This window comes from Clupea harengus, chromosome 22 (genome assembly GCF_900700415.2).
Source record: "Clupea harengus chromosome 22, Ch_v2.0.2, whole genome shotgun sequence".
NCBI classification, from domain to species: Eukaryota; Metazoa; Chordata; class Actinopteri; order Clupeiformes; family Clupeidae; genus Clupea; species Clupea harengus.
Genome location: NC_045173.1, coordinates 22,724,292 through 22,751,144, shown reverse-complemented (window position 1 = coordinate 22,751,144; position 26,853 = coordinate 22,724,292). Strand labels below are relative to the sequence as shown.

The following is a 26,853-nucleotide window of genomic DNA, read 5'->3' as shown; positions in this document are numbered from 1 at the left end:
TAACTACTTCCATGAGGTTGATAGCTTAGTCCTAAAACAGTCAATAACGGCTAAACAATATTTACCATTAAATATCTGGGTCTGCTTGTTGCATTTATTTTAAAGAATGTTTAGCCCACTGTCACCAGTGACCACAGCCTTGAGGCAAAATGCATTACATTAGGCTGACTATAAATAGTGTCCAGCTAAGAACCTCCCCATAATCTTCGCCATGGCAATGTGTTCTGAACCAATACAAACGAAGCTGATGTTCAGATTGGTGAGCATTTAAATGGCAACAAAACAAACCACCCTTGAGACGTCATCACACGCTGCACATTCATATGCGCACATTTTCATTAGTCTTACTCTGTGGACATAATTTTAAACCGAAAGTATAACGAACGTTTCAAGCTACAACCTATAAGTTAAATATGCGGATGCTGCGCACCTTGTATTTTCTGTGTATGGTAACACTATCTGCGGGATTGCCCATGGGTAAGTTATTAAACTCTACCTTTCTAATTAAATAATCTTAAAACTGAATATTATTTGGAAAAGTCACAATGTGTAATCCTGTTAATGTCCTTTGACGAGCCTTCTGTTTTCTTTGTTTGACCGCATTTTGTTTGTAACTTTATGAAGGCACAGTTATTCGGTATGAGTACAATAGTGTGTTCGGCGAGGAAGAGACATTTCAAGAGAGAATCTTCATTAACGGATCCCCCGTCACACCCAATGGCAATGGAGATGTTCGTACTGGAGTAATCGACGTAATGTCCTTCAACAATGGCAGTTCATCTCTACACGATTCTCTCAGGGTTTTTGCAAATAGTTTCAACAAAACAAAAAGTGAGACCTTTTATAAGCCCCTTTTAGATCTGGTATCTGTATATTCTGTGTCATGTTCATGCTCCTATAATGACATTTGACAATTCCCCACAGAAGACCACACTTACCAGCGTCTTCGAGAGTGCAAATTTAATGGACACCAAGTGATGCATATATCTGACCGGATCAAGCACAATGGGAAAGATTATTTGTCTCTGGACCAAACGACAGACACCTGGGTGGCCTTGGACCCGCAGGCCGTTTTCCTGAAAAAGGAGTTGGACCGCGACAGTGAACGCACAGTGCGTGACAGGATGTGTTTTCAGGAGGCCTGTACGGAGTTGATGAAGGACCTAAACCACTCGTACTCTGCATCCAAAGGGGGTAATGTTGTTCACAACGATTCTTGTATTATAGCCCTCATAGGTTGCTCAGTGACAGGCAGTTGACCTCGAAATGCACCTGATACTGTAAACATTAACTTGTTTTAACTGTGTAGACTTCTTCACCCATGTTAAGTAGTGTTCTAAAGACAAGTGGTGTTAAAAACCTGAATATGTGAAACATGCTCTTTTTGCAACATATTTAGTTTACCGTAGCTCGCTGTGGTTGCATAACAACTGCACATGACACAAGAGGGCTATTTAAATGTAATGAAAATGCCACCTGCAGGGGATGTTTATGAATGCAAATTTATGTTTTTATTGTTTCAGGTTCAGCTACAGTTTTAGCCCCACTCCTGGCAGTACTTATATTATTTGGTCTGGTCATTCTCAGCGTTATGTCTAAACACAGTAAGTACATAGATACTTTTTTTTGTGTGTGCAAAATGTTGTGTTTGACAACTCTCACTCTCGCTCTCTTTCTGTGTGTGTTTGTGTGTGTGTCTGTGTGTGTGTGTGTGTGTGTGTGTGTGTGTGTGTCATAAGATGTCAAAGGTTCTGCTTCACCAGCAGGTAAGAAGTCTGTTGTACCTTCTCTGAATGTGTAAAGATTTACAGAATGTTGAAGATTAGCTAACTTTTGTAATTTTAAAGAAACATTATGCAACTATTTTACCTCAAAATAATAGCTTCAAAATCATTTTGGTGGTACAATGACTTGTAATACAGAAAATGGAACCGGTGCCAATTGCACTATGTAACTTTGGGGCACAGGGCACGACACCTCTCCAGGAACTACGTAATGCTTTAAAGCACCACCTCACACAACAACAACAACTAGACCCATAGCTAAAAGAGGAGGCTAGGGCAGTTTTTATTATTATTATCATATTGGCAGAGGCAATCATAAAAGGCATCATAAAGACATCATAGAAACATGATCATTAAAGGCATCATAAAAACATGATAATTTTCCATAATCCTGTTCATTTCATTGAAAATAATTTTATTTTAATCACTTCTATTTTGTTTGTGTTTCTGTGTATTGGAGGAATGTAAACACAACTTTAAAGAACACTTAACACAAATACACCATGATGCATTGAATATCATGCACTGGAATATTGATTCATATGTTCTAATTTTTCAGACTTTTACATCACTACATAATTAGGCTGTTACCGTTTTTAAAAGCATTTTAATTTTTTGACAACATAAACTACACATTACACATTGTGTGTCCTTTACCGCAAGATTCATTAATCTTTTATTATTATTAGGTAGTTGTTAATTTGTGTACATACTATTTTGCTTTATGGGTGTAGCTCATGGTTTATGACTTGCTGTGTTTCTCTCACAGGGGTTCTGGGTTCAATAGTCCACTATCCAGCTCAAACCTCAGACACTGTCAAGGAACCAGCTATACAACCTTCCCTCTCCATCAAAGCATCCTTACTGAGCAATATGCCTTGATTCCAGTATGTGTAGGCAGAATTTGATGTAAGTTCCAGTCATTCATAGAAATCCTGTGAGGCTCTGCTGATACATCCTGGTTTCCTACCTCTAGTGCCTCTGTAGTGATTTTTTTTTGTGTTATGATTTATATACATAGCTTATGGAAGCTGAATTGCACTGCTAAGATGTATGTGGAAATACACTTATAACTTACAGAAAGGTTTTATTCGATTTGTTGCTTGATGCTTGTGCTCCTGCCACAGCTACTCATTACTGGCACTACTGAGTTCATTAACTTAACAAAACTAACCAGGGAGGTTGAAAATAAGTATTGCACAATTTGGTACTCCCTGAGATGTTTAATTCAATACCTGTGGATAGCTCAGAGCAAACAAAATGCTCTGACAGCCAAAAATTCTGTTTTAGATATGTACAAATGGTATTCTTATTTCAGACCACTTTATGTTTAATAAAACATAGAAATGTTATAGGGTTTAATTGTTCCAAAGACATCTGAATGATATTGTATTTAGACTGCTGTAACCTTGTGTCACTGTTTGCTACTTTAAATTAAAGATAATGTGCTTGTACTATTTTGTGTAATACAATATTTTAAACGTGCAGTTTGTATTGTCAAAATTAAACATGGAAGTGTTAGTTTTTAAGTTAGTTTTAAAGGTTATGTTTAAATACTATTGAAACTGTCATTGTACAAACCAAGAACAATTATTATTATTATTATTATTATAGTAATTGATTTTACTTTAATATGGTTTTATGAATGAAATGACAGCATGATTATTGTTTAATTTTCTCATTGTTGTTTTTACTGTATTTGTATCTGTTTTATAAGTGACTTTTGAAAAAAGTGTCTACTTAGTACCATAATTTGAACTACAACTATGACTGTATTCATAACAACAATGTAGGCTAGGCCAAAAAAATAGACAGAACTTCGTTCGACCGGACTATATTGTTGGTAGTACCACTCAGAGGAAAAATTGTAGCTAAAATATGTTACTTTGTGGATATTGTTCATGTAATCGTGAGAACGTATCGTGTACATTTAAAATGTTTGTTTATAAATAATGATACGCTGTGTTTATTTTAATGATGTAACAAGTTAATATGACATTTTCTAATATTCCGGGTTCGTTATTTATTACGTCATCGCATCCGTCCGGACATTTTTACGCCCTGAACAGCACTGGCTTCAACGGAAAGAGACCCTTTTGCTTGCTAGCTAGTCTCACAAGCAATATTAACTTCTTATGAAACTTACAATTCTTCTCCTCTTTACGTTTTTATAACGAACGATTATATAATTCTTTGGAGAAGTGAGGATGGGGGTACCAAAATTTTACCGGTGGATTTCGGAGCGATATCCTTGTCTAAGTCAAGTTGTCAAGGAACATCAGGTATGATTTTTAGCTAACGTTAGTTTACCGGCCAGCCAGCTAGCTGGGTTGAATTATTGGCACTTGCATTGACGCTAACGCTGTAGTTGTAGTTGCCAACGCTATTAGGAGGATAAATAACCGGCAAAGGTTTAGTTGCTAGCTAAATATAGCTGGCTAGCTAACAGGCCATTAGGAGTTTTTCATCTCCACGTACCTCAGGTTCCAAAACAGACTAGCCCAGCTCGTTGTTTACATAGTTCAAATGCGAAGTCTTATTCACACATTTCCGACAGGATATGCAATGTTTGTGTGCCATTTAGAAAACACAGTTGTAAACTCTTAGTTCTTGTTTATTACATTAATCAGCCAGATCATCCACGTTAAACATGTACTTGGATGTGATCGGTAGCTAGCTAGCATTAGTCCAACAGCTAGCGGAATGTTTGCCCGTCTGCGCGAGACTTGATATCTATTCTATTTTAGTTAGCTATGCTAGCTAGCTAGCCGGTTACCCTAGTTCCAAAGTCAGTTATTGAAAACAAATAACTGGCCTTTGCTCCTATTTTGTTCCTGGTTTCAGATTGATTTTTAATAGCTAACGGGAGTTGGAGAGGTTACGTGTGCTTGTAACCATAAGGACTTTCGTGTTACTAACTTCGCAAGTCAACTGATAAGTCAGCTAAGTGACTACCCTTCTGATCGGCAACCTTAAAATAATTTACAGGCCGACCACAATAATAGCATTACTGGGCCCCAGCACCCGCCAATAATGAGACATTGTGGGAAAATGCAGTCATGGCACCTGAATTGATCAGTTGGTGTAGATGGAATACGTTTAAGGGGGCACTTTGTCTTAGAGAAGATTGCGATAGTACCAGGTGACTGAAATTTCTGTTAAAAATGATTCACCAGTAGTGAGCAAAAGTAGCAAACTCAAATAGTGTGATATTTTTTACGTTAACGATGTGCATATGCAAGGTTTAGAGTTACACCATCGAGTACAGGTCAGAGCTTGCTTACCGGATCCTATGCGAGGTTCCCTGCCGTAAATCAACAATAGGTGCCATTGTGTGATTTTCCATTAATTAAGCAATTGCAGCTATCTAGTATATTAGTGTGGCTAGTAGTAATATACTTTTTATTGTCGCAAAGCCAAAGAACGTTGCACAAATATATTGTCTAAAGTTAAACCTCTGATAATTTCTCCATACCCTTCATATTATTTAACTGCAGATCCCAGAATTCGACAACCTGTACCTGGACATGAATGGAATCATCCATCAATGTTCACACCCCAATGACGAGGATGTACACTTCCGCATCACAGAGGAGAAGATCTTGACAGACATCTTCCACTACATTGAGGTTTTGTTCCGCATCATCAAACCCAGGAAGGTGTTCTTTATGGCGGTGGACGGGGTTGCTCCAAGAGCTAAGATGAACCAGCAGCGTGGCAGGAGATTCAGGTACTCTATGTTAAAGATACTCACACTGCAGTCACATGCATTATGTTTGTCATAGTTATCCACCACAGTTAACGTTACATTTAGCTCTCCTCTTTTTACTGATATTGGTTTTCAGATATCCATTTTTAGTTAAGTCCCAGCTGTGGAGATATTTACCTTTTTTTTTCTTGATTTGTATGCCATAGATCAGCCAAAGAGGCAGAAGACAAGATCAAAAAGGCCCTGGAGAAGGGAGAGGTCTTGCCCACAGAAGCCAGGTTTGACTCCAACTGCATCACTCCAGGTGAGGAGCCACTGTGCTACTTTCTCTCCTTCCTGGGTGGGTGCAAATAAGTATTGCGCAATAAGATAACTACTTATTTGCCTACCCTGTTCAGTGTTTGGTGCCCCGTGAGATGTTTAATTACATGTGTACACGTGGACAGCTGGGACAAATGGTGTACTTCTCTCTGAAGCGTAGCATTTTTCATCTGTTTTAATTGTTCCAAAGGACATTTGAAGTCTCTTCAAACAATGGCATTGTATTTAGATCGCTTTACCTTGTGGCACTGTTTGCTTGATTGTTAGACTTTGGAATCTTGAGGGATGTGGGTGGGTCTTTCTTAACAGTTTTCTTTCCTTACTACTTGTGCTGGACAGGGACTGATTTTATGGCCAGACTACAGGAGCAGCTCAAGTACTTTGTGCACAATAAGCTGTCCACTGACCGGCTGTGGCACGGTGTGAACGTCTTCCTGTCAGGCCATGAGGTGAGAGTCACGCCTCATCGGTGCGCACGTGTGGCAGTTTTGCAACGAGTGGCTCACTGTCTTATAATTTTCTGCATAACACTCCACAGACACCTGGGGAAGGAGAGCACAAGATTATGGAGTTCATCCGATCAGAGAATGCCAAGCCGGGACACAATCCTAACACACGGCACTGCCTCTACGGTTTGGACGCTGACCTGGTAGGTGTCTGCTTCCCACACTAGTATGGTGTGGATTTGGTATACCCTCCACAGCATCATGTGTGACACACGTCTGCATCTGTCTTGAGCTTGAGTGTGCTGTTGACCATATGATGTTCATTTCTGTCCCCGGCAGATCATGCTCGGCCTCACCAGCCATGAACCACACTTCTCTCTCTTGAGAGAGGAGGTGCGCTTCGGTGGGAAGAAGTCTCAGAAAAGGTGTGTGTGTGCACACTTGCGGTGGTGTATCTGAATGTGGGAACGCTATTGGCCGGTTGCCTTAGGGGATTTTAAGAACAATGTTTAAGGCTGTTGCCGTTCATTCAGTCTGATTCCGTTTGAGAAGTGACTATGCCCTTGCAATTGTGACAATAGCCATACACAGATAAAAAAACAGCAGACTGACCGTGAATGTAAATAACTGGGCTTTCATCCTGCAGGATCACGGCTCCAGAGGAGACCACATTTCATTTGCTGCACCTCTCCCTCTTTAGGGAGTACATAGACTATGAATTCTCAGACGTTAAGGTATGCACACTGGCACATTCGAGCACGCTATGAATATACACATGCATTAATAGGAACATATACATAGCAGCACACAATATGTATGTGTTGCACACACACACACACACACACACACACATTTATATACATATACAGACATGCACAGATGTACATGACAAGATTGATGCACCAGAGGCAAGTGAGATTTTTAGCCTTAAACTTGTTAGTTATTGCTATAGCTGAAATGGTCTTTAATTGCTATAATTATACTTAAAATAACTCTAGCCCCATGTTGGTCATAGTTCATTCACCACAAGCTTGAGTTATGTTATGCTATCCTTGTGTCTCCCCTCAGAAAAAGATCCCCTTTGAATATGACCTGGAGCGGATCATCGACGACTGGATCCTGATGGGTTTCCTGGTGGGCAACGACTTCATCCCTCACCTGCCTCACTTGCACATCAACCACGACGCTCTGCCTCTGCTCTACCGCACCTACATCAGTGTGCTGCCCACGCTCGGGGGTCAGTAGCGCGCCCCACGCCATCCTAACGCACGTCGCACACAGCACCCTAACGCACGTCACACACAGCACATTTATGATAAACGCAGCTTCCACCTGCCCCCCAAGCCATCAGCACTCAGCAGGGTGGAGCACTGGTTTCTCTCTGGTCCTCTGCGGCTGTGCATCGCCCTGTTCAGGCAGCAGAGGACCACTGCTCCTTATACAAGCGGCTCGTGTGTGTGTGTGTGTGTGCGTTATGAATTGTAGACAAAATCAAACTTGAAATGAAAATGCTTTAGTCAATTTGACAGTATTGATTTTTTGTTCATATCTATTTTATGTGATCTTTGATAGGGTACCTTAATGAGAACGGCTTTCTGAATCTTGTTAATTTTGAGAAATACTTGGAGAAGCTGTCTGAGGTAAGCAAGAGACATCATTTTTAAACTAAAGTAACAGAACACGGTGTAGTAAACAAACTTAAACAGAAGCAACTTTGTCATGTTGTGTCCTGTGCTGGCTTTTGGTTTCCAGTTTGACCGTGAGCACTTTAATGAGGTGTTTGTGGACCTGAAGTGGTTTGAGAGCAAAGTGGGGAACAAGTACCTGAATGAAGCTGCTGGTCGAGCTGCAGAGGAAGCGCGCAGCAAAGACGTCAGGAAGAGCAAGGTGAGCATCCCTCAAACCATCCACTAGAAACAGCTCTACGTGCTTCAGTTTTATAGTAACCATGCCACTAATGGCGCTTTTAGGGGAACATGACTTGATTTAAAGGGATAAACGGTGTCTTTGTTAGTCTTTTTCTTGATATCTCATGTTGGTTGCTTAATTGTTTTGCCATGGTCTGTGTTTCCTGAAGTAAATAAAGAAACCAACTGAATCAGCTGAACTGATTAAGTAAGAATGTTTTCATGTTGCATCTCCTCTGTTGGAATTCTGCTTTATGTTACCAGTCACAGGAGGACTCCCTGTGTCTCGCTGCTCTCGACAGTGGAAAGGACACCGGTGGCGTCCAAAGCAGAGGTACCCATAGTAATCTAGTGCAGGCTTGCTGTGATTTTCATAGGGGTGGATTCCTATGGAATGTTTTCACTGTAACCCACCACTGTTCCTTGTGTCTTCCATCATCCCACAGAGTGTGCGGAGGAAGATGGTGAGGAGGAGGAGATATTTGAGGTGGAGTTCCGGCAGTACAAACGCATGTACTATATGTCCAAGATGGGTGTGGAGGTCGTCTCGGAGTGAGTTAATTACATGTCCCTCAGCAAGCTGACAGGCACAAAACAGTAGCATCCTATGTTGAATAGTGTGTTGACAAAGAATTATCACATAGGTGAGCATCTAGAATCTCCCAGTGTCTGTGTGTTTACGTTACTTTGCCTTTTGTCCTTCCAGTGAATTTTTAGCCGGCCAAGCCAAGTGCTATGTCGAGGGAATCCAGTGGATTCTTCATTACTATTACCATGGGGTTCAGTCATGGAGCTGGTAAGGGAGTTGTGTGTGTGTGTGTTTTAGTGGAAGCATTAACCCAAAGCCACCGTTTTGCATTTTATATGATACTTTCAGCATTTAGAGTACCCAGAAATAAGAACACAATTAATGTTTTCAGCATTTTTACATTAGTCTCTTTCTAAATGTGCTCTGCCAAACACCCCTGTCGGTAGTCTCATTTATCAACCACACAATTGTCATAGGCCACTAGGTCTCAGGCTTCCAACTCCCGACCAATAGGGGGCACTAGTTCACACACTTGACTTTACCTGTTGGCCCTCTTTAAGTGATGTCTCAGACGATTCATTGGTGATTCCTTTGTCAGGTATTACCCCCACCACTATGCCCCATTCCTGTCTGACGTGAGGAACCTTGGTAACCTCAAGCTGACCTTTGACATGGGGACACCCTTCATGCCTTTTGAGCAGCTGCTGGGCGTCCTGCCAGCAGCCAGCAAAGATCTTCTGCCTCAGAGCTACCAGGTAACAAACACAGACCTATTTATGCAGTTACTCATACAGTAGTGTTCCAATATGTGTACACACAAAACATGTGTATATAGACACACACACACACACACACACACACACACACACACACACCTGTAATTGATCAACAATGCAGAGAAAAGACTGGACTTGTACATGTATTTGTGAAATAGGTCTTAAAAACACTTGTGAAATAGGTCTTAAAAACACTTCAGCATTTGTTTGCAGTAGTGAGCAATATTATTCTAAATTGAATTCACTATTCAGAGCTTCATATTCATACATATTTAACCATACATGATATTAAAAAAATCCTTGAAGAGGCCATGTGAATATTTTCCCATGGAAAAGTCATGCAATGGCTACTTGGCTAATTTTGTTAAAATGAAATAAAAGCACCCAAAAGAAGACAAGGCATTCAAATCAGCCCCAGATAATCTAGGACATCAGTTAATAATTCAGTAAACAATAAACAATTTTTTGTTTTTCGATATATTGGCCATGAGCTCTCTCTCCCATACTGAACGTTGCCTTGTCTTCTCTGTTTTCAGCACCTGATGACATCCCAATGCTCCCCCATCATTGAGTACTACCCGCAGGACTTCAAAACAGACCTCAATGGCAAGCAGCAGGAGTGGGAGGCCGTGGTGCTCATCCCCTTCATAGATGAGGTGACTGTCTGAGCGACGTGAGGCTGCCAGAGGGTTAATGCAGGGCTGCTGAACTAGCAGGGTTCCTTGGGCTTCGCACAGCAGAATACATGAGAACTTGTAGAGATTCACATTGAAACCTACAGCACTTTGGGGTGAAGTGTGATGGACATTTAAAACGGCTCCAAGTGACCCTTCACCGTTCAATTTAACTTTTGCCTGGTTTGGCCCCCTTACCTGTTTATCCACTTGGCAAAATTGGCAGGCAGGGATTCTTGTATCTTAACACTTTCACATGGATTACATTTTTCCTAAAGATAGCACAGCCCAGCAAAGTCCCACAAATTTCTTTAAAAAAATGTTTTTCTCATACTGTGAAAATGATTAAGCTTAAGAAAACATTGCTTACCACTGCTTTAACTTGAAGTGACGATGAAATCATCAACAGCAGCTTATCAGTACTGCCAACATGATCAATCTCGCAATTAATTTAATTCAGGTTGAAATATTTGATAGCTTTCATTTCCTGATATATGTGTGTGTGTGTGCTTCTCCCAGAAATTGCTGCTTGCTGCTATGGATCCTTGCAATGAAAAGTTGAACAGGGCAGAGAAGGCCAGGAACAGACACACAGAATGTGCCGTCTACTCTTTTGACAAAGAGCTGGACTACCCCTACGACTCCTCTTTACCGGGAATATTGCCCAACATTGTCCACTGCCATGTAAAGTAAGTATGAAGCCAAGTGCTCAGACAGCATCTATATCCTCCAGTACGCATGTGTGTTTTCTTCCTCCTCTGCACCGCCTCGGTTGGGTTAGAATATGCAATCAGTGTTTGGCACACGTGTACTTGTTTGGTACAGGTGTCCTTGGCTGACAAAAGTCTGACCGGTGTAAAAGCAACAGCATTCCTTTTCGATAATATAAAAAGAGAGAGTGTGCAGGCATCTTTTTGTGCCCACTGTGGAAGCAGAGATAATGTAGTTTTGTGGATCACTGCATGTATGCCTGTTAAATACCTCTTTGAGCAGTTGTAGAGCACTCCGTGGCTTCTCTGGGAGGTCTGACCGGTTTGATCGGCTGTTTTCAGAATCACCGCGGTGCCCATGGATGCCTGGCATGTGTCGCTAAACCATGTGGGCCGGCAGATAGACACGGGGGCGCTGTACTTCTGTGGTTTCCCCACCCTGCAGCACATTCGTCATAAGGTGAGCCTTGCTAGCCTGCTGCATGCACGAGCCACTGCTCTCAACTCGAGCTAACCACCCACCCAAGGTTGAAGTGGCAAGCTAGAAATCACTCTGTGTCTTCAGAGATGAGGACTTTGTGACAAAAAGACATTGAAGGACCTACATTTAGTATGATTTTATTACAGCCCTGTTACTCCTCTCGTTACCTGTCCGCAGTTCTACAAGAAGAAGGCCGGGGTGGTGGTGTTCCAGCAGAGCAGTCGAGGGGAGAACACGATGTTGGACATCTTACCCAGCCAGGAGGGGGAGCCGGTAAGCCATCATCCATTCTTGTTGTCATAACCCACCCCTTAATTCTAAGTCTAGTGTCGAACACTGAACACAACATTCCAAACTCAACTCCAAACTCCTTTGGATTCAGGGTGAGGTCACAATCACTGTGGTCCTCAAATCTTGATCTAATTGGAGTGCCTCCTCTGCTTCTCTCCCAGGTGTGCGATGAAATAGCTGCCAACACTCTGGGGAAGTCGCTGTTTGTGAACTGGCCTCATCTGGAGGAAGCCCGTGTGGTGGCGGTGTGTGATGGAGAGACCAAGTAAGAGGCATTTTCCTGTGGCTCCACAGCTAGTCTCTAACTCTGCTGTCTGTTATGTACTTTGATGTGCATATATCATATAACGGACAGCAGAGATATATATGCTATAGGAAATGCCCACCTTAGAACTGTTGTTTGTTACTGTCTATTTCCTGTTACTGTTTTTTCCTTACTTATTTCTTGTTTCTTTCTCGCTCTCTCTCTCCCCCTCATCATCATCATGCTAAGGTTTTTCCTGGAAGAACCCCCAGGTGTTCAGAAGCTGTACCTGGATAAGACTACCCCACCCATTAAAGTGTCTTACCTGAGTGACAAGGAGCAAAAGGACTGGGAGAAGGATGTGCAGGGCCTCACTGAGCAGTAAGGGGCACCCTCTTTGACACTTCTTTTATCGCTAATTGCTTTATCACACCGAAGTCAACTCAACTCGCTCTTGTGTTTCTGTCCTGAGTAACTTTGTGGTCTTGTTTCCAGTTTCGGTAAGCGTAAGGGTGTCGTGATAAACCAGACGAGGGTGGTGGTGTACGCCCAGCTGCTGACGGGCAGGAAGTACGTGCCCGGCCAGGACGGAAAGGTGCACCTGGAGAAGCAGTGGGCTAAGCAGGTCCTGCCCCATGCCTACCAGACCATCGTCAAGGTTAGGGGCCCTCGGGCTTGACTTCTCCTGTGTCTCCTGTCATCGTCTCCCTCTCCAGTGGGCTCTCATCTGCCCAGTGCATTGTTTTGTTGCATCTTCTACTGTATGTTCTTCTCCCTATGCCCCTCGTCCGTTCTCATGTCTCTCTCTTTTTTTTTTATTATATTTTCACAGGACCTCAAGACCTTCGACTCCTCTACATCTTGCTTCACAACACTCGAGGAACTGTTTCCCCCTGCCATCACCGTGTTTATGGTGGGGAATCCATACTACGGAGCCATGGGAGAGGTATGTTCTCTTTAGCTCTCATATGAAATTAGGACGCCTGACATATCACAGTTGTGACATTTTATCATACCTAGCTGTCCCATGAATAAGCAAGATGTTGTACGGCTGTTTGCTGCACACATACTCTGTAAACGATGTGTACGTGTTTTTGTGTGTTGGTAATTCTGTTTATTCTGTCCACGGTGAAGGTCCAAGACTCCAGTGATGTCATCAGCGAGGGCCGGGTGCGGGTGGTCTTTACTGTTCCCTGCGAGCCGCAGCTCGATGCCTTAATCCAGAACCAGCATGTGAGTGCCCCCATCCTGGTCATATGCACCTGCACACGGGGGTGCCCAGCCCTGATTGAGGAGGTGCCCTCACCCGATGGGTTTAGCTGGAGCTCAGATTCAAAGACACAACTGACACCTTAATTGTGCCTATTTGATGATAAATTGTGTAGGTTATGTAGGCAAGAAACATTTGTACAATTCTTTGAAATAGTACTGCAAATTGAGAATCTCAAATAAATTGTAGTTTAGCTTGTGTTGTTGACGATAAGACACTACCTTTGTGTCAAATGTGTTACTTTTAGAATGGGTCTCTTATTGTGTTATCTTTACTAGTATGCCTGTTTGATTAAATGTCATTTGGTTCACATCTCAACCTGTAGGACTTGTGATGCATGATCTCCACAAAGCCAGTATAGGCAGCCCTGCCTTAAACTTTCCCCTCTAGTATTAACATTTGCTGCTTCCTTCTTGCGATAACTTTGTTCTCCTCGATCCTGCGGCAGAAATACTCTGTCAAGTACTGCCCCGGCTACGTCCTGGCCTCACGTCTGGGCATCACCAGCTACCTCGTCTCCAGGTTCTCCGGAAGCATCTTCATCGGAAGGGGCTCCAAGAGAAAGTGAGTGGAACCTTTTCTTTCTTTTTAAGATGGTACATTTTGCACACAGTGTTTAAAAAGTGCATGCCTAGTGTTTATACTTAAAATTACTTTTTTAAATTACTTAAATGCACAGTGGCAAAGCCACCGATTTGTTGTTCTTGTTTCTGTAATGAGCAGTTAAATAAAAATGTAAAATGTGGGAAAGAATATTTTACACTAAATTTATTTAATATTGTGTTGGTCATATTTAAATCATTCATTACGTTTTGTTGGGAAAAAAAGAGGATAAAAAAAAAAAATCGCATATCGAATCGCAATCGCAATATTTTGGTAAAAAATTGGTGTTGGGAGTTATGGTGTCTCCTCCGTTCTGTATGTGGTGCCAGCGGAGTGTTTGGGAGTTATGGTGTCTCTTCCTCCCCTAGTCCTCACGGAGAGCAGAAGTCTAACGCGGGTCTCAACCTCAAATTCAACAAGAAGAACGAGGAGGTGCCGGGCTACACTAAGAGGACAGAGAAGGAGTGGCTCTACTCTTCTGCTGTGGAGGAACTTCTGGCCGAGTACCTTGAGAGGTGTGTGTGTGTGTGTGTGTGTGTGTGTGTGTGTGTGTGTGTGTGCATTTCCCTGCCCTTCCCAGCTGTCGTATCTCTTTTTATATGAAAGCTTTGGCTCCGATACATTACAATAATATGAATGTTAACACGTGTCCTCCCCCAGATTCTCAGAGGTGTTTGACCTCGTGTCCAGGAACAGTCATGACGACGTCTTCTACGAGGATGACATCTGGCCTGGAGAGGATGAGAATGGGTAACTTTCAGAAGATAACACCCTCTCCACCAATGGACTCACTGAGGCTTTAGTTACCATGGGGTAGATACTGATGGTGGAATCTGTTTCTCTTTGCACAGTGCGGAAAAGGTGCAGGAGATCACCAACTGGTTAAAGGCCCACCCTGTCAGCTTCTGTGCCAGAGTGTCATGTGACCTCCAGATCCTGGATGGCGCTATCGTGGAGAAGATTGAGGAGGAGCTGGAGAAGGCCAAGGTAAGAGATGGGAGCTTGTGTGTGGCCAGTACCAGGCCTGGAGCTTGACCTTTGGCGGGGCTTTCTTTTTTGTAGGGCATTAAGACCACATGTAAGGGCATCAAGGCAGTCAAGGACAAGAATCGTGATTTTTATATCACTGATTTTGATTAATGAATTTTGCACTGAATGGTAAAACACATGAATGCCCTATCCCTCTTGTTCTTCCTTGGCATGCTTTCTGAAAAGAAGCAAAGTTATCGGGACAGCCTATGTAGTGGCAATATTTGATAAGAGTCTTTGTAACTTTGTAACATATAGACGAAATTCTGTAAAGTTATATCCGGACACCTCGTCATAACATTAACATTAGAATTATTTATCGGATTGCTAGCTGTGGAATTAACAAACTTCATTTGATTAACACGAACTTTAGATAATGGTGCTTGCAGAACTAGCCATTAACACCAGAACTGCCATCAGCATTTGCCTTGCTTCCTTGGCTATTCCCATGATATAGGGCGTCAAAGTTTGCAACGGATACATTTACAATGACATTTTCCATGCTGGTGAAATTCCTGCACTGGCCTGTACTCTAGGAAATGTTGTGCATTGTTGGGTGCATGTGTGCCAATGTCATTTCTGTTTGTTCTGTTTTCAGATGAAGAAGAGCAGCAAAAAAGTGCGGGTCACTGTGAAGCCACATCTGCTCTACAGGGTGAGTTCCACCACATATGAACACCACCAAGATCCCCTGTGGGGGTGTGGGTGTCTGTGTGCATACCTCTGTGTTTTTTTTAACTGAACAGAATGTAGTGTGTGCTTAGTGGGGTTGCCTGTTGGTGCTCCATGACTGAAGTGTATTGGCTGTGATCGTGTGTGTGTAGCCTCTGGAGCAGCAGCATGGAGTGGTGCCTGATCCCGATGTGGAGTACCGGCTCTTTGACCGTGTGGTGAACGTGAGAGACGGCTTCTCAGTCCCTCTCGGCCTGAGAGGCACCATCATCGGGATTAAAGGAGGTAACTGTGCGCCCTTGTAACTACATGCGCACACACACACACACACACACACACACACACACACAAGCAGATACACACACACACACAGACACAATGTGGCTGGAATATCTCTTGTTGTGGCCAAGTCAGAAAAATCAACATTATGCTTTTACACATAACGCAATAATTTCTCATGCATTTCCAATTTCAGAAAATGCCTTAAAAATATTTTTCTAAGCACAACTCCAACTCCACTTTGTGTTCTCCCATGGTTCTCTATCTTTATCTGTCTGTATCTGTCTATCTCCTTCCCCACTCCAGCGGAGCGTGAGGCTGAGGTTCTGTATGAGGTTGTGTTTGATGAGGAATTTGCAGGAGGACTCAATATCAGGTACGTGCTCTCTGGCTCTCTTTCAATACCCACAGGCATTTACAGGTTCAGTTCAGCAGTAGGGCACCACGTAGATGGGTGGACATGATACGAGAGTACTTGTAGAGCTGAAGGCATACGAGCAGGGCGCACGAGCTGGCTTGATTATGTTGGAATAATGGACCTCATTCTCGAACGCAGTTAAGAAAAAGTTAAGTAGAAATTTCTTCTTAACTCCACTTACGAAGTTCCCGGGACAATTCTGGCATTCATGAAAGTTTTCTTATCTGGGATTCATTCTTAGCTAAGAACAGGATTTTAGAACGTGGAAAAGCAGTCGTAGATAGGCCAGATTGGAGTGCGCCCATGTTCTTAAGGGCTGATTTTGTGACCTTGCCAGCTATACTGCCAAAAGACACCAGTTAGTGTGTTGGCAAGCTTCTATGTCAGCTGGGCTGTTGGTGATTGTTCCGGAGCTGCATATAAGTATATTTATTAGACAAACAACAACAACAATTGCAAGTCAGAAAAAGTGAAGTGAAGCAATATTAAACACATCGCACAAGGTTTATATAGACAGAAGTTGAGTGTTCAGCAGGGATAACCACGTGGTGGATTTCTGATGTCCGAGGCAAGGATGGAAGTTTTGCACAAGGTCGGAAGAAGCACAGTTCGACCCTTCTTATCACTTCTGGTCTAAACATGCTCTTGTACATAGGCAGACTAAGTGGCACCTAATATTCTAAGTTACACACACACACACACACACACAAAAAAGCCATGTTCCTGCTTTCATAAGCACATGATTCATCCAAGGAATATATTAATACAAGGCACTTGATTCATATATTCTTAAGTCATTAACAGTGATGGGAAATTATCTCCATCAGTCCCTCCTTTTATCCGTTTCAATGGATAATTCAAAATCACAAATCATCTTTCTTAATTCGTCAATTATCAATTTCAATGGATAACTTCAAAATCATCACTCTGAGCTTCATCACATGGATTTTCGGAACAGAGATCATTACTGAGCATCACTCCATATCATCATAAGTCTATCATTTAAAATGTCATCATATTTCTCATCACACATTTGTATACTTTGCATTTGTAGGCCAACATAGTGGGTGTCGACTGTGCGTGTGTCATTAGCTCGCCTAGGCTTCAGATAACAATCAAACAAGGCCTCTTTGCTGTGTCCTTGAAGGTCTTCTGCAGAACACATCGCCTTACCCTGTGAAATATTTTCCCTAGCTATGTTTCCCTGCCCAGAGGCCACCCTTCCTTCTATACCCTTCCTTCAGAGGCCTTCTCGTCTTCTTCCACCGAACACGCTTCGGGGCTTTAGGAGAGACACTAGCTCTCCTTTACAGGCTTAAGGAAGGTGACTGCGCCCAGGGGACTAGAACATTCGTTAGGAAAATATCTCTGAGAATAACATGTGATATATTAAAGCCACAATATGGTTTCCGACAGTGCCATGGTACCCTTAAAACAGTTTTACAGAGAAATAGTATAAATATAATATATAGTTAAAATTAATAAAATGCTTTGGTAAAAAGCATAAAGTTAGTCTCAACCCCAAGAAAAACTATACTAGCGTGCATGCGCAACAAACCAACAATATACTCACAAACAGCTCGAAGTCCACCCCCTATAGATCAATCTCAATTCCTTCACTCTCGGCTCTCCTCGCTGGCAGGCCCTGGCCTCCTTCCAATTCATGGAGGTCTTTAGAAAAACTGAGTCTCGTACTCCTCCGTACGTTTCAGATCCTGATCATTAGCCCAGCGTGGAGAGTCGATAAGGTTGTTGGAATCCCGGACACGAGCCCCCAAATATGTTAGGTGAAAATTCACCCTAGTTACCTCAGGACTCCCAAGCTGCATATAAGTATATGTATTAGACAAACAACAATTGCAATCGGGCTCACTCCCAGCACAAGGCTGAAAGTGAAGCAATATTAAACACATCGCACAAGGTTTATATAGAAAGAAGTTGAGCGTTCAGCAGGGATAACCACGTGGTGGATTTCTGACGTCTGAGGCAAGAATGGAAGTTTTGGAATGGAATGGAAGTTCTTGCACAAGGTTTTGCACAAGGTCGGAAGAAGCACAGTTCGACCCTTCTTATCACTTCTGGTCTAAACATGCTCTTGTACATATGCAGACTAAGTGGCACCTAATAATCTAAGTTACACACACACACACACACACACACACACACACAAAAGCCATGTTCCTGCTTTCATAAGCACATGATTCATCCAAGGAATATAAGTCACAATCTACAAGGCACTTGATTCATATATTCTTAAGTCAATAACAGTGTTTGGAAATTATCTCCATCAGTGATGTTTGCAAGGTTGTTGCATGCCTTTTAGGTAGTTAGCTTGCTAGTTAGGTCTGCGTTTACTGGACCGGTGCTCGCTTTCCGCTTTGACATGATTTTGATCAGTCTCAAGTTGTTTTCGCGTTGCCTGTGGATTCTGTGTGCACATGGCTCTATAGTCCCTTATAGAGCTGGTGGGGCGTTTATGTATGCAAATTTAGGTGTACGAGAAAACACATTTCCACGCATTCATGAACCCGGCATCCAGATCTTTCTTAGAGTTGGTCTTACAAAGTTCGCAAGAAGATATTTAAGAAGACAATTAAGAAAATGTTCAAGAATGAGGTCCAATGATCTTTTGCTTGCTTGCGTGCGTGCGTGCGTGTGTGTGTGTGCACTACTGCCAGTGTTTGCTTTTATTTTCTCTTATCATGTATGATTGTGTGCTTGCACTGAGCCTAATGTTTTCTTCTCTTTTTCTGTGTGTGTGTGTGTGTGTGTGTGTGTGTGTGTAGGTGCTCAGAAGGCCGTGGCTACCGGCTGCCGCCCAGTGCCTTAATAAACCTGAGCCATGGCTGCCGTCTGGAGCAGGGCTCCCACAAGCTCACTGCCATCATCAAGCCCCAGCCATCCGCTTCCTCCCAGCATCCACACAAGGGCCAGCTGGCCGGCCTCAACCACTCCCCCCGCTCCCCATTCATACCCACACAGGTGAGAGACACACACACACACACACACACACACACACACACACACACACTCACACTCACACTCACACTCACACTCACACTCACACTCACACTCACACTCACACTCACACTCACACTCACACTCACACTCACACCCGCACCACCTCAAATACATATTATGGAAAGTCATGTGACTTGTCTCCAATAATCATATTTTATACCCCAATCAAATTGTGTGCTTAATTCCGTAGTTAAGGGTGTGATCTGACGGAGCATTTCCCTTGTTCTTGCAGCAGCAGAATGGCAAAAGCTTTAATCTCAGGGCTGACACTCAGGGCAACAGACACTCTCCTCACAAGGCCCTCAACCAGAAGAACCAGCAAAAAGTCAAGGTGCGTGTCCGTCTGTCTATGTCCTGTGCTAATGGGGTCTGTTCTATTTTCTATTGATTGACGATTTTGCATGTGCGAAGTGTTTCTCCCCTACTGTGTTGTATACTGACAGCAGGTCCTCTCTCTGTTTGTGTCTGTGTGTGTGTTCGCGTGTATGTATGTGCGTGCGTGTGTCTGTGTGTGTGTCTGCGTGCGTGTGTGTGCGCAGGGCTCTGGTAAAGACGAGGAGTACAGCAATGTATGGCAGGCTCTTCAGAGTTCTGCAATGCCCGAGAAACCACCAGCTCACTGGCAAAATAATGTGAGTGAACGTAGCCGCTGTTTGCTTGTAATGGACACACAGTTCTGCATGTCTGTGTAGGTGGGCGGGCCGGTGATTTATTTGTACATCCCATGCGAGTTGTGTAAGGCATATGTGTTTTAGTGTGGGTGTCAGTTTGCACCCTACACATGGCTGTGTGTGTGTGTGTGTGTGTGTGCGGACATCTGCGTCTTTCCTGACTCCACTGTTGTGTTTCCTAGGCTGGAAAGGGCAGCTTTCCCACAGGATCAGCCAGTCCGCTGAGCCAAAGCAAGAGTCAGGGCAGCGAGTCCCAGGTCTTCCAACCCACCAACAAACCAGTACGTACTCTCCTATAAAGAAACACATCGTCCCCACAGCACCGTACCCCATAAACCTGTAATCCCCATAAACCAGTTCACAAAATTCACAGCCTTACAGCAATGAATACATTATTGCCATAAAACAGTATCTGAGCCCAGAAGATCCAAAGCGATCAATTCAAACAATTCCTCTTAAAAAAAAAAACTGAACACAGTTGCCAGGGACATAGACACTATGCATAATCCCCTATAAACCACAGAGCAGCTGTCAGGGCTCTTGTATATCACACTTCCCCTTTTACAGTCCACCCAGCCATTACTTTGTAACTGCATTGCAGCAGGGGTTTTTCAATCCTGTTCTTGGGACATTCCTCGATCTGTGTTTTCAATCTTTCTTTGGTTTGGGTAACAAGGCTGGATAACTAATCGGTGGCACTAATGCTTATCTGAACCCACCTGGTTTAGTCATCCAAGACCTTTTTGATTACACTGATCGATCGGGTGTGCTTAGAGCAAGGAGAAATGGGAAGATTTTCAGTGCACTACAAGGAGGGTATGTAAGGATAGTTGCGCTAGTATCTTGTGAGCATGTGACATGTTTTGAGATGGTATCTTTCAGAGCGAGTGTGTTTTGGAGGCCGAGCTGCCAGCAGGACAGGGAGCAGAGCAGTTCACTGATCTGGCAGTAGGCAGCGAGCTGTAGAGCCAGCCTTTCAGCCTGAGCATGAAATCAACCCTTCAGCATTCCACTGATGGGAAGCAATAATAAAAAAAAAAGAACTTTATCAGTGCAGCACTAATGCAACCATAGTTTATGTGTTGGATGTTAAGCTAGTTCAGTGTAACTTTGGTTTTTTTTTTTTACTTATTTTATCAAGAAATCATTATCTTGGAGTCAAACATGTCACGCGATTTTACATGTGGCCAATTTATGATGTTTTTAACCAAAATGTTTTATTGTAATATGCACTGTATGTATTTCATAACGTACTGGGAGGTGGAAATTTGTGGATGGAAAAACACTGTCTCCCAAAGGTTATGACGAGTCAATCAGATAATCCATGAATTAATATATGTATGTATAATATTTCATAATTTATTAATAACAAAATGAATAAACCTTTTTGGGGACCAGACAGGTTTTGTCTATACATGAATGCCTTCTCCCCTTTAAATAAAACCTGAAATGTTTATTCTCATCTCAGTGACTACTCCATAATCCTTAATGTTTATTCTAATCTCAGTGACTACTCCATAAACAGCCTAAGAAACACAATGGCATGAAAAACAGCATTGGATCTTGCACACTTCTCTGTCATGTTTATCCTTACAGAATCAAAATCAGAATGGGATTAGTTTTCATCAACTAACATTTAAAATGTATGTATTTTTACACTTTTCTTTTTTTTTTTACACTGCAACATAGAACCCAGGAGGCATCAGGTTGTTGAAGAGAAATGAAGACTTCAATTTAGTGCCACCCCAGAACCAGCCAAGCAAGGTGTAGTACTGTTCCTTATGGAATGCATGGCATGTCCTATATGCTAGACACATCCGCATTCACGCACAAACACTAATATGTTCATCACCCCGCCGTTTACTCAATTTACATTGGACCATTTCAGGCTTCTTCAGAGTTTGAGGATCTGATCGCTAATCTGAAGATCACTAAGGGGAATGGGCCTGTTCCGCTGGTTCCGCTGGTTCCTCCCAAAGAGCCAGCAGAACAATCAGGAGAGCCCCTGTCACCACAGTCCTTTGCCATGGTACCCACACCCTCAGACTGTCCTCATATTTGTTTTTAAATCCCTTTTTAAGTTATTGAGTTTGCGCTTGAGTGCAGTGTTTTTTTTTTTATGGAAATATATTCCATGTGTTAATTGCTGTAAGATGTGTCTGCTGTGATTTAATGTGATGTGATTGACTGTAAGCGCTGTTGTTCCTGTGGGCTTGTTTGCAGAAGGGAACTCTGATGCTCAAAGAGATGCTCAAGATTGACGGCCCTCGAGGCTCCTCCTTTGCTGAAACACCCAACTCCACACAACAACAACAACAGCAGCAGCAGCAGCGTAGGCGACCTTCCAAAAAACTAGGTACTCCATCTCTTAACCCTAGCACTGAAGCAGTACAGTCTGTGCGCATTGTCTTATCCGTGGGCCTTCATCTCACCTCTGGAACATGTTTGAGTTGAGCTGAAGCTCTCTACACTGAGCCATGCTTGTGTCTCACCTGGCACCCCTTTCCACAGCTGCAAAGATGAACTCCCCCCAGGGGGACTCCCCCGGGGCCCCTCTGCCCTCTGGGCTCCCGACGCTCCACCCCAGTGTGATGGGAGCGGAGTTGGGGCGCGTCTGCATGGGCCACGGCATGGCCCCGCCCGAGTTCACCTTCCTGTGCACCCCTCAGGTCAGCTTAGCAGCCAGTTCTCACTCTCACTCTCACATGCTGCAGAGGCACACACACACACACACACACACACACACACACACGCTAGAGGGAAGAACCAGAGTCAGTTCAACAATGGAGAAAAACCTTTTCCGTGCAATTACTGCCACTCACATAATTTCTATATGTCCCCCCCCCCCCCCCTTCTCGGACCAGGGTCTGTCGGTGTGCCAGGTGAAGCTGTCCAGTGGTCTGCTGGTGCACGGCCCTCAGTGCCAGTCAGAGAACGAGGCCAAAGAGAAGGCAGCTCTGTTTGCCCTGCAGCGCCTGGTCAGTTCTGCTTCTCACTCCTCTAACCGCAGTTCAGCTGGAGACAACCCAGCACTAACCAAAGTTCAGTTACAGTGAAACATAGGATTTTCCCTATTTTTTTTTTAGGTTTGTTTTAGTTATTTGTCATTGGGTAGGTAGAATTCGATGTTGAGAATGCCACAGTTGAATTTGAGCTGTGCCTGGCACGTCAAGCTAACAATATTTGTGATGTAGTGTAATACAACTCAGTTTGCCATTTTGGCAGTTTTCCTCCTTTTATTAACAATAATAATAATAATAATAATCCATTGATTTTTCTGTCCAGAACTCTGTGGGTTCTGGGTTCCCCCTGCCCCCACCTCTGTTCCCAGGGGTTCAGCCAATGCGGCCGATGGCACCCCATCCCTCTATGTTTGCTCAGCCTCCCGGTGAGTGGATTCTGAACATTCTGATTTTGGGAAGAAATTGGGTCACTCATTGTCATTCACCAGGCTACTGGATTTTCAGAAAATGAATTCAGTCTGCTGGTGTAAGGAGTGTGATGACAAAGGGGCAGTAAAGTTCATGCGTAGAGGTCATAAGATCTGAGGGTGTTACGTGTGCCGTGAAAGTGAGGTAAATATTGTGTCTCTCTGCCACTCACTCTCCTTTGTCTGTCCGTACAGGGGCTCTCCTAATGCCACCCCAGGCCTATGGACCCCTGCCCTGGGGCATGCCTATGCTCCACCAAGGCCAGCCCTTCTTTGGCGGCACCTTTCCTGGGGCGCACGTCCCCCCACCCTCTGTCCCCATCGGATCCCACAACCAGTTTGTGCCTCTCCAGGTCAGGCATCAGAACCATACTTTCATAATCACATCCTCACGTTACACACACACACACACACACACACACACACACACACACCAACCACAAGTGTGTGTGTGTGTGTGTGTGATCAATTTACGTGTTAACATTTCCATGTATAACACACCCCCATGCCAGGAAAGTTATAAGTTATTTTCATTAAAAAATATCAGTATTAGCGGTTTCTTTTATGGTTTAGGTGTACTAGTACCTTTTACATTCAGTTTGTGCATTGTCAGTGTGTATTGTCCCATATACTGATCCTTAACCATTCTTTAGTAAGTACATAATGTCTTGAAGAATCATTAATCATCATGGTGGTCTAAGTTTGGAAAGATATGGTCTTCTCTCTCTGGTTCATATCATATGGGGTGGTTTTATCTCTCTCTTATGGTTTTATGTGTTCTTACCTCAGGTGACTAAGAAGCGAGTCTCAGGCCGCAAGGTGCAGGAAACAAGAGAGTTTGTGAACTCCGCTTATGCAGCATCAAACCCTGCGACAGATGCAACTCCATCTGCCTCCCCTCAGACTCCACCTAACAGCACACAGGACTGCACTGAGAAGGCCACGCCCACCACCCCCAAAACTCCAAAACAGAACCCCAACCCTCATACGCCAGGCTCAGCCTCCAAACGGAAACTCAGGAAGCTGGCAGTGAATTTTGAGGCTGCTAAAGTCACAGAATGAAACGTCAAACTGGCAGTGTTACTTTTGAGGTGAAGTCTCCTAAGAGAAGGCCGAAAATGGAAGCCCATCTATACATTTTTGTTTTTGCATTTCTATCATGTTTGTAAGAATGAATTATTTTGTTCTTTCCCCCCCCAAAACTCACCCAGGCTCTTTTTTATAGGGTGTTGTTTTTAGTTCCTGCGTGTCATCTGAGTGAGTAGGGGAACCTCTTTTAAACTTCCTTCTCTTTTTTTTTTTTTTACACCAGATACTTCCCTCTCCTTTACAGATGGCTCATCATGGACACATTCTTTTCACGTTCGCCTCTTTTCTCACACCGTTTTAGCCTGAAATCTGACAGATTTTTTATTCTACTCTTTGCTTGTATGATGAAGGGTTTTAAAAAATAAATAAAAAAAGCTTAATTTTTCCCCCTAATTTTGATGGTGGCAAAGAAACTCTAAACACGAACATCGGGCAAGAAAGACTCTTAACACATAGTACCAAATAGTAACAGAAAAATCAGTACCAAACATTACACAGCCAAATGGCATACCACACACTTTAACACAGAGTAGTTAAAACACCAGTGAACTTAATCTCTAGATGCTGTTCTGCAGTCTTCTCTGGTTGTTGAGTAGAAGGGCCATATTGGTTTACATATTGGTTTTGTCAGGTTTATGAATTTGGTGCCTGTGTACCAGTGTCTTGTTTGCTGGCAGGAGTCCCTTTTGTGTATAACCCCCTTAGCTGTTCCCTGCCAATGATGAAGTGCTTTTAAGTTCCTTTTCAATCACGTAAGTAGAACCTATTGGACATGTGATGTATTTTGTACTGAGAATTAAGGGACAAGAATCGCTGGATGGGTGAATTTTATGGGAGTGAGTTGATGGTTGGTATGGTATTCTTGTGGAAAAGGAAAAATGACCACCTGTAGCAAATACTTTTTTTTTCCTCAAACCTTGAAAACATTTATGGTTATACGTATATATTGTCAGCTGCAATCAACCTCTTCGCCATTTCATTTGATTTCATCTCATTCATTATTTGCCAGTTTTGGTACTCTGCTCTGAACTGTCTGAGTGTGGTTTTAAAATGTTCAAAGAGACATACATCTGTGTATAGAATTTTATTTTAAAATGAAATTGGTAGTTTATTTAAGAATGATAAACACCAAAAGCCTAAATGTACAGCAGAGTGTGTGTCTTAATTTTGGACACACTGTACAGAAACGTTTAATAAACTCCTTTTGTTACCATCAGGTTGATTATTGTCGTGTTTGTTTTTTTGTTGGTGGTGGGTTAGTTCGGACATCATTGTCTTATGGGATGGGTGGGACCAGGGGCGGTTTGTCCATAAGGTCGATTTGGGCGACGCACTGCCAAACGGGAAAAGGAGATTTTTTTTTTTTCTGTCCGATTCTACCACTAGACCGTCTGATCTGCCTCTAAAATGCTATTGTCCTATTTTGGCCGAAATGAAAATCGCCCAGAACTCTCTCATAGACAACCATGTTAAATCATTTTTTTTTCTCACAAAACGGGGCTCTCAATGCAATCTTTATGTCTACGGGGAGGGCTCGCCCCACCGTGCTTTCGTCATACGTAACTGCGTATGTCGTAAAGGATGTCATAGGGCTCTGATCAAGTCACATTCTGTCAAGATGGTTAACGTTCAGTGTAACAACTCGATTCGCTCTTTGAAAGAAACTCTTTTCAGTCAGCGTACTAATGAAGATACATTGACGCACAAAACAAATAGAACCTATTAGGGGAAATCCGACACCAAGAATTAGTACAAAAGAAAATCGTGGCTAGCAGGCTGTGAACGCGCTCTGTATTTCTATACCACTGTCACTTTTCATAGGTTTCACAATGTGAATGTTCGCTACTTGCACTAACACTGTTATTTTCTATGTGATGACTTATTTTGCTTTTGTAAGCCAATACTTTCAAGATCAATCAATAAATATAGTTGGCTATGATTTATATGTTGCCCCCTTATTTATGTTGTTACTGGACATATCGTGTCCTGTTAAGCTATTTTACATCATACAACATTTGAGTAATGTGAATAATGAATAAGTGGGATAAAGTATTGTGGAGCCCCACAATTCTTGCTTATGAAGGCTCCTGGATCCAACTTTCTTCCATAGCTTTCCACCTGTAAGCTACTCTATGTAGCTAGAGGGGGCATCTTTCTGCTGTGTGTTGCTTTCTAGTGGACACAAAGGTATTGCTGTATGAGCTAACACCAAATTGATACAATTGTCTTGCTTAATTTACCTACTGAATGGGTCGCCTTAATCATTATAAAAAAAAATTGCCCCCCCTGAGAATTTTTTCAGGAGCCGCCACTGGGTGGGACATTGGAGATGACTTGTTCTGTTCTTAAATTTGAAGGGAGGTGTTTTTTAATGGGTCTATTATGGAGCATTTTACCTGGTAGCCAAACACATACGATCGTTTTATGTATTGTATTTGTTTGTTTAGTTCATCGGTTCCCGCGTCACTATTTCTTGGAGCACTGTCTCTTTAAGAAATT

General features: G+C 42.9%; 1 protein-coding gene across 3 annotated transcripts; it reads left to right on the top strand.

Annotated features, from left to right (window-relative positions):
* The first annotated feature begins 370 nt into the window (after positions 1 to 370).
* On the top strand, positions 371 to 25,570 carry xrn1 (5'-3' exoribonuclease 1). 3 transcript variants are annotated; one of them, XM_031559469.2, is made up of 47 exons: positions 371 to 477; positions 625 to 831; positions 928 to 1,194; positions 1,524 to 1,604; positions 1,740 to 1,766; positions 2,554 to 4,066; positions 5,282 to 5,514; positions 5,700 to 5,797; positions 6,154 to 6,263; positions 6,353 to 6,463; positions 6,600 to 6,685; positions 6,907 to 6,994; positions 7,329 to 7,497; positions 7,833 to 7,900; positions 8,013 to 8,147; positions 8,432 to 8,501; positions 8,614 to 8,719; positions 8,874 to 8,963; positions 9,295 to 9,451; positions 10,009 to 10,128; positions 10,666 to 10,835; positions 11,199 to 11,316; positions 11,515 to 11,610; positions 11,790 to 11,893; positions 12,122 to 12,253; positions 12,368 to 12,530; positions 12,705 to 12,818; positions 13,007 to 13,105; positions 13,591 to 13,706; positions 14,114 to 14,260; positions 14,406 to 14,495; positions 14,597 to 14,732; positions 15,373 to 15,429; positions 15,599 to 15,731; positions 16,032 to 16,101; positions 18,930 to 19,125; positions 19,397 to 19,495; positions 19,704 to 19,796; positions 20,018 to 20,116; positions 21,525 to 21,599; positions 21,724 to 21,864; positions 22,059 to 22,191; positions 22,347 to 22,504; positions 22,700 to 22,813; positions 23,121 to 23,223; positions 23,461 to 23,618; positions 24,055 to 25,570. In XM_031559469.2, exons 6-47 carry the CDS (start codon positions 3,992 to 3,994, stop codon positions 24,325 to 24,327), a joined length of 5,103 nt encoding a protein of 1,700 aa, XP_031415329.1. In that variant the 5' UTR covers positions 371 to 477; positions 625 to 831; positions 928 to 1,194; positions 1,524 to 1,604; positions 1,740 to 1,766; positions 2,554 to 3,991; the 3' UTR covers positions 24,328 to 25,570. The 3 variants fall into 3 exon arrangements, with proteins under 3 accessions (XP_031415329.1, XP_031415330.1, XP_031415328.1); XM_031559470.2 differs by having other exon boundaries at positions 925 to 1,194; positions 19,400 to 19,495; XM_031559468.2 differs by having other exon boundaries at positions 925 to 1,194.
* Positions 25,571 to 26,853: the final 1,283 nt, after the last annotated feature.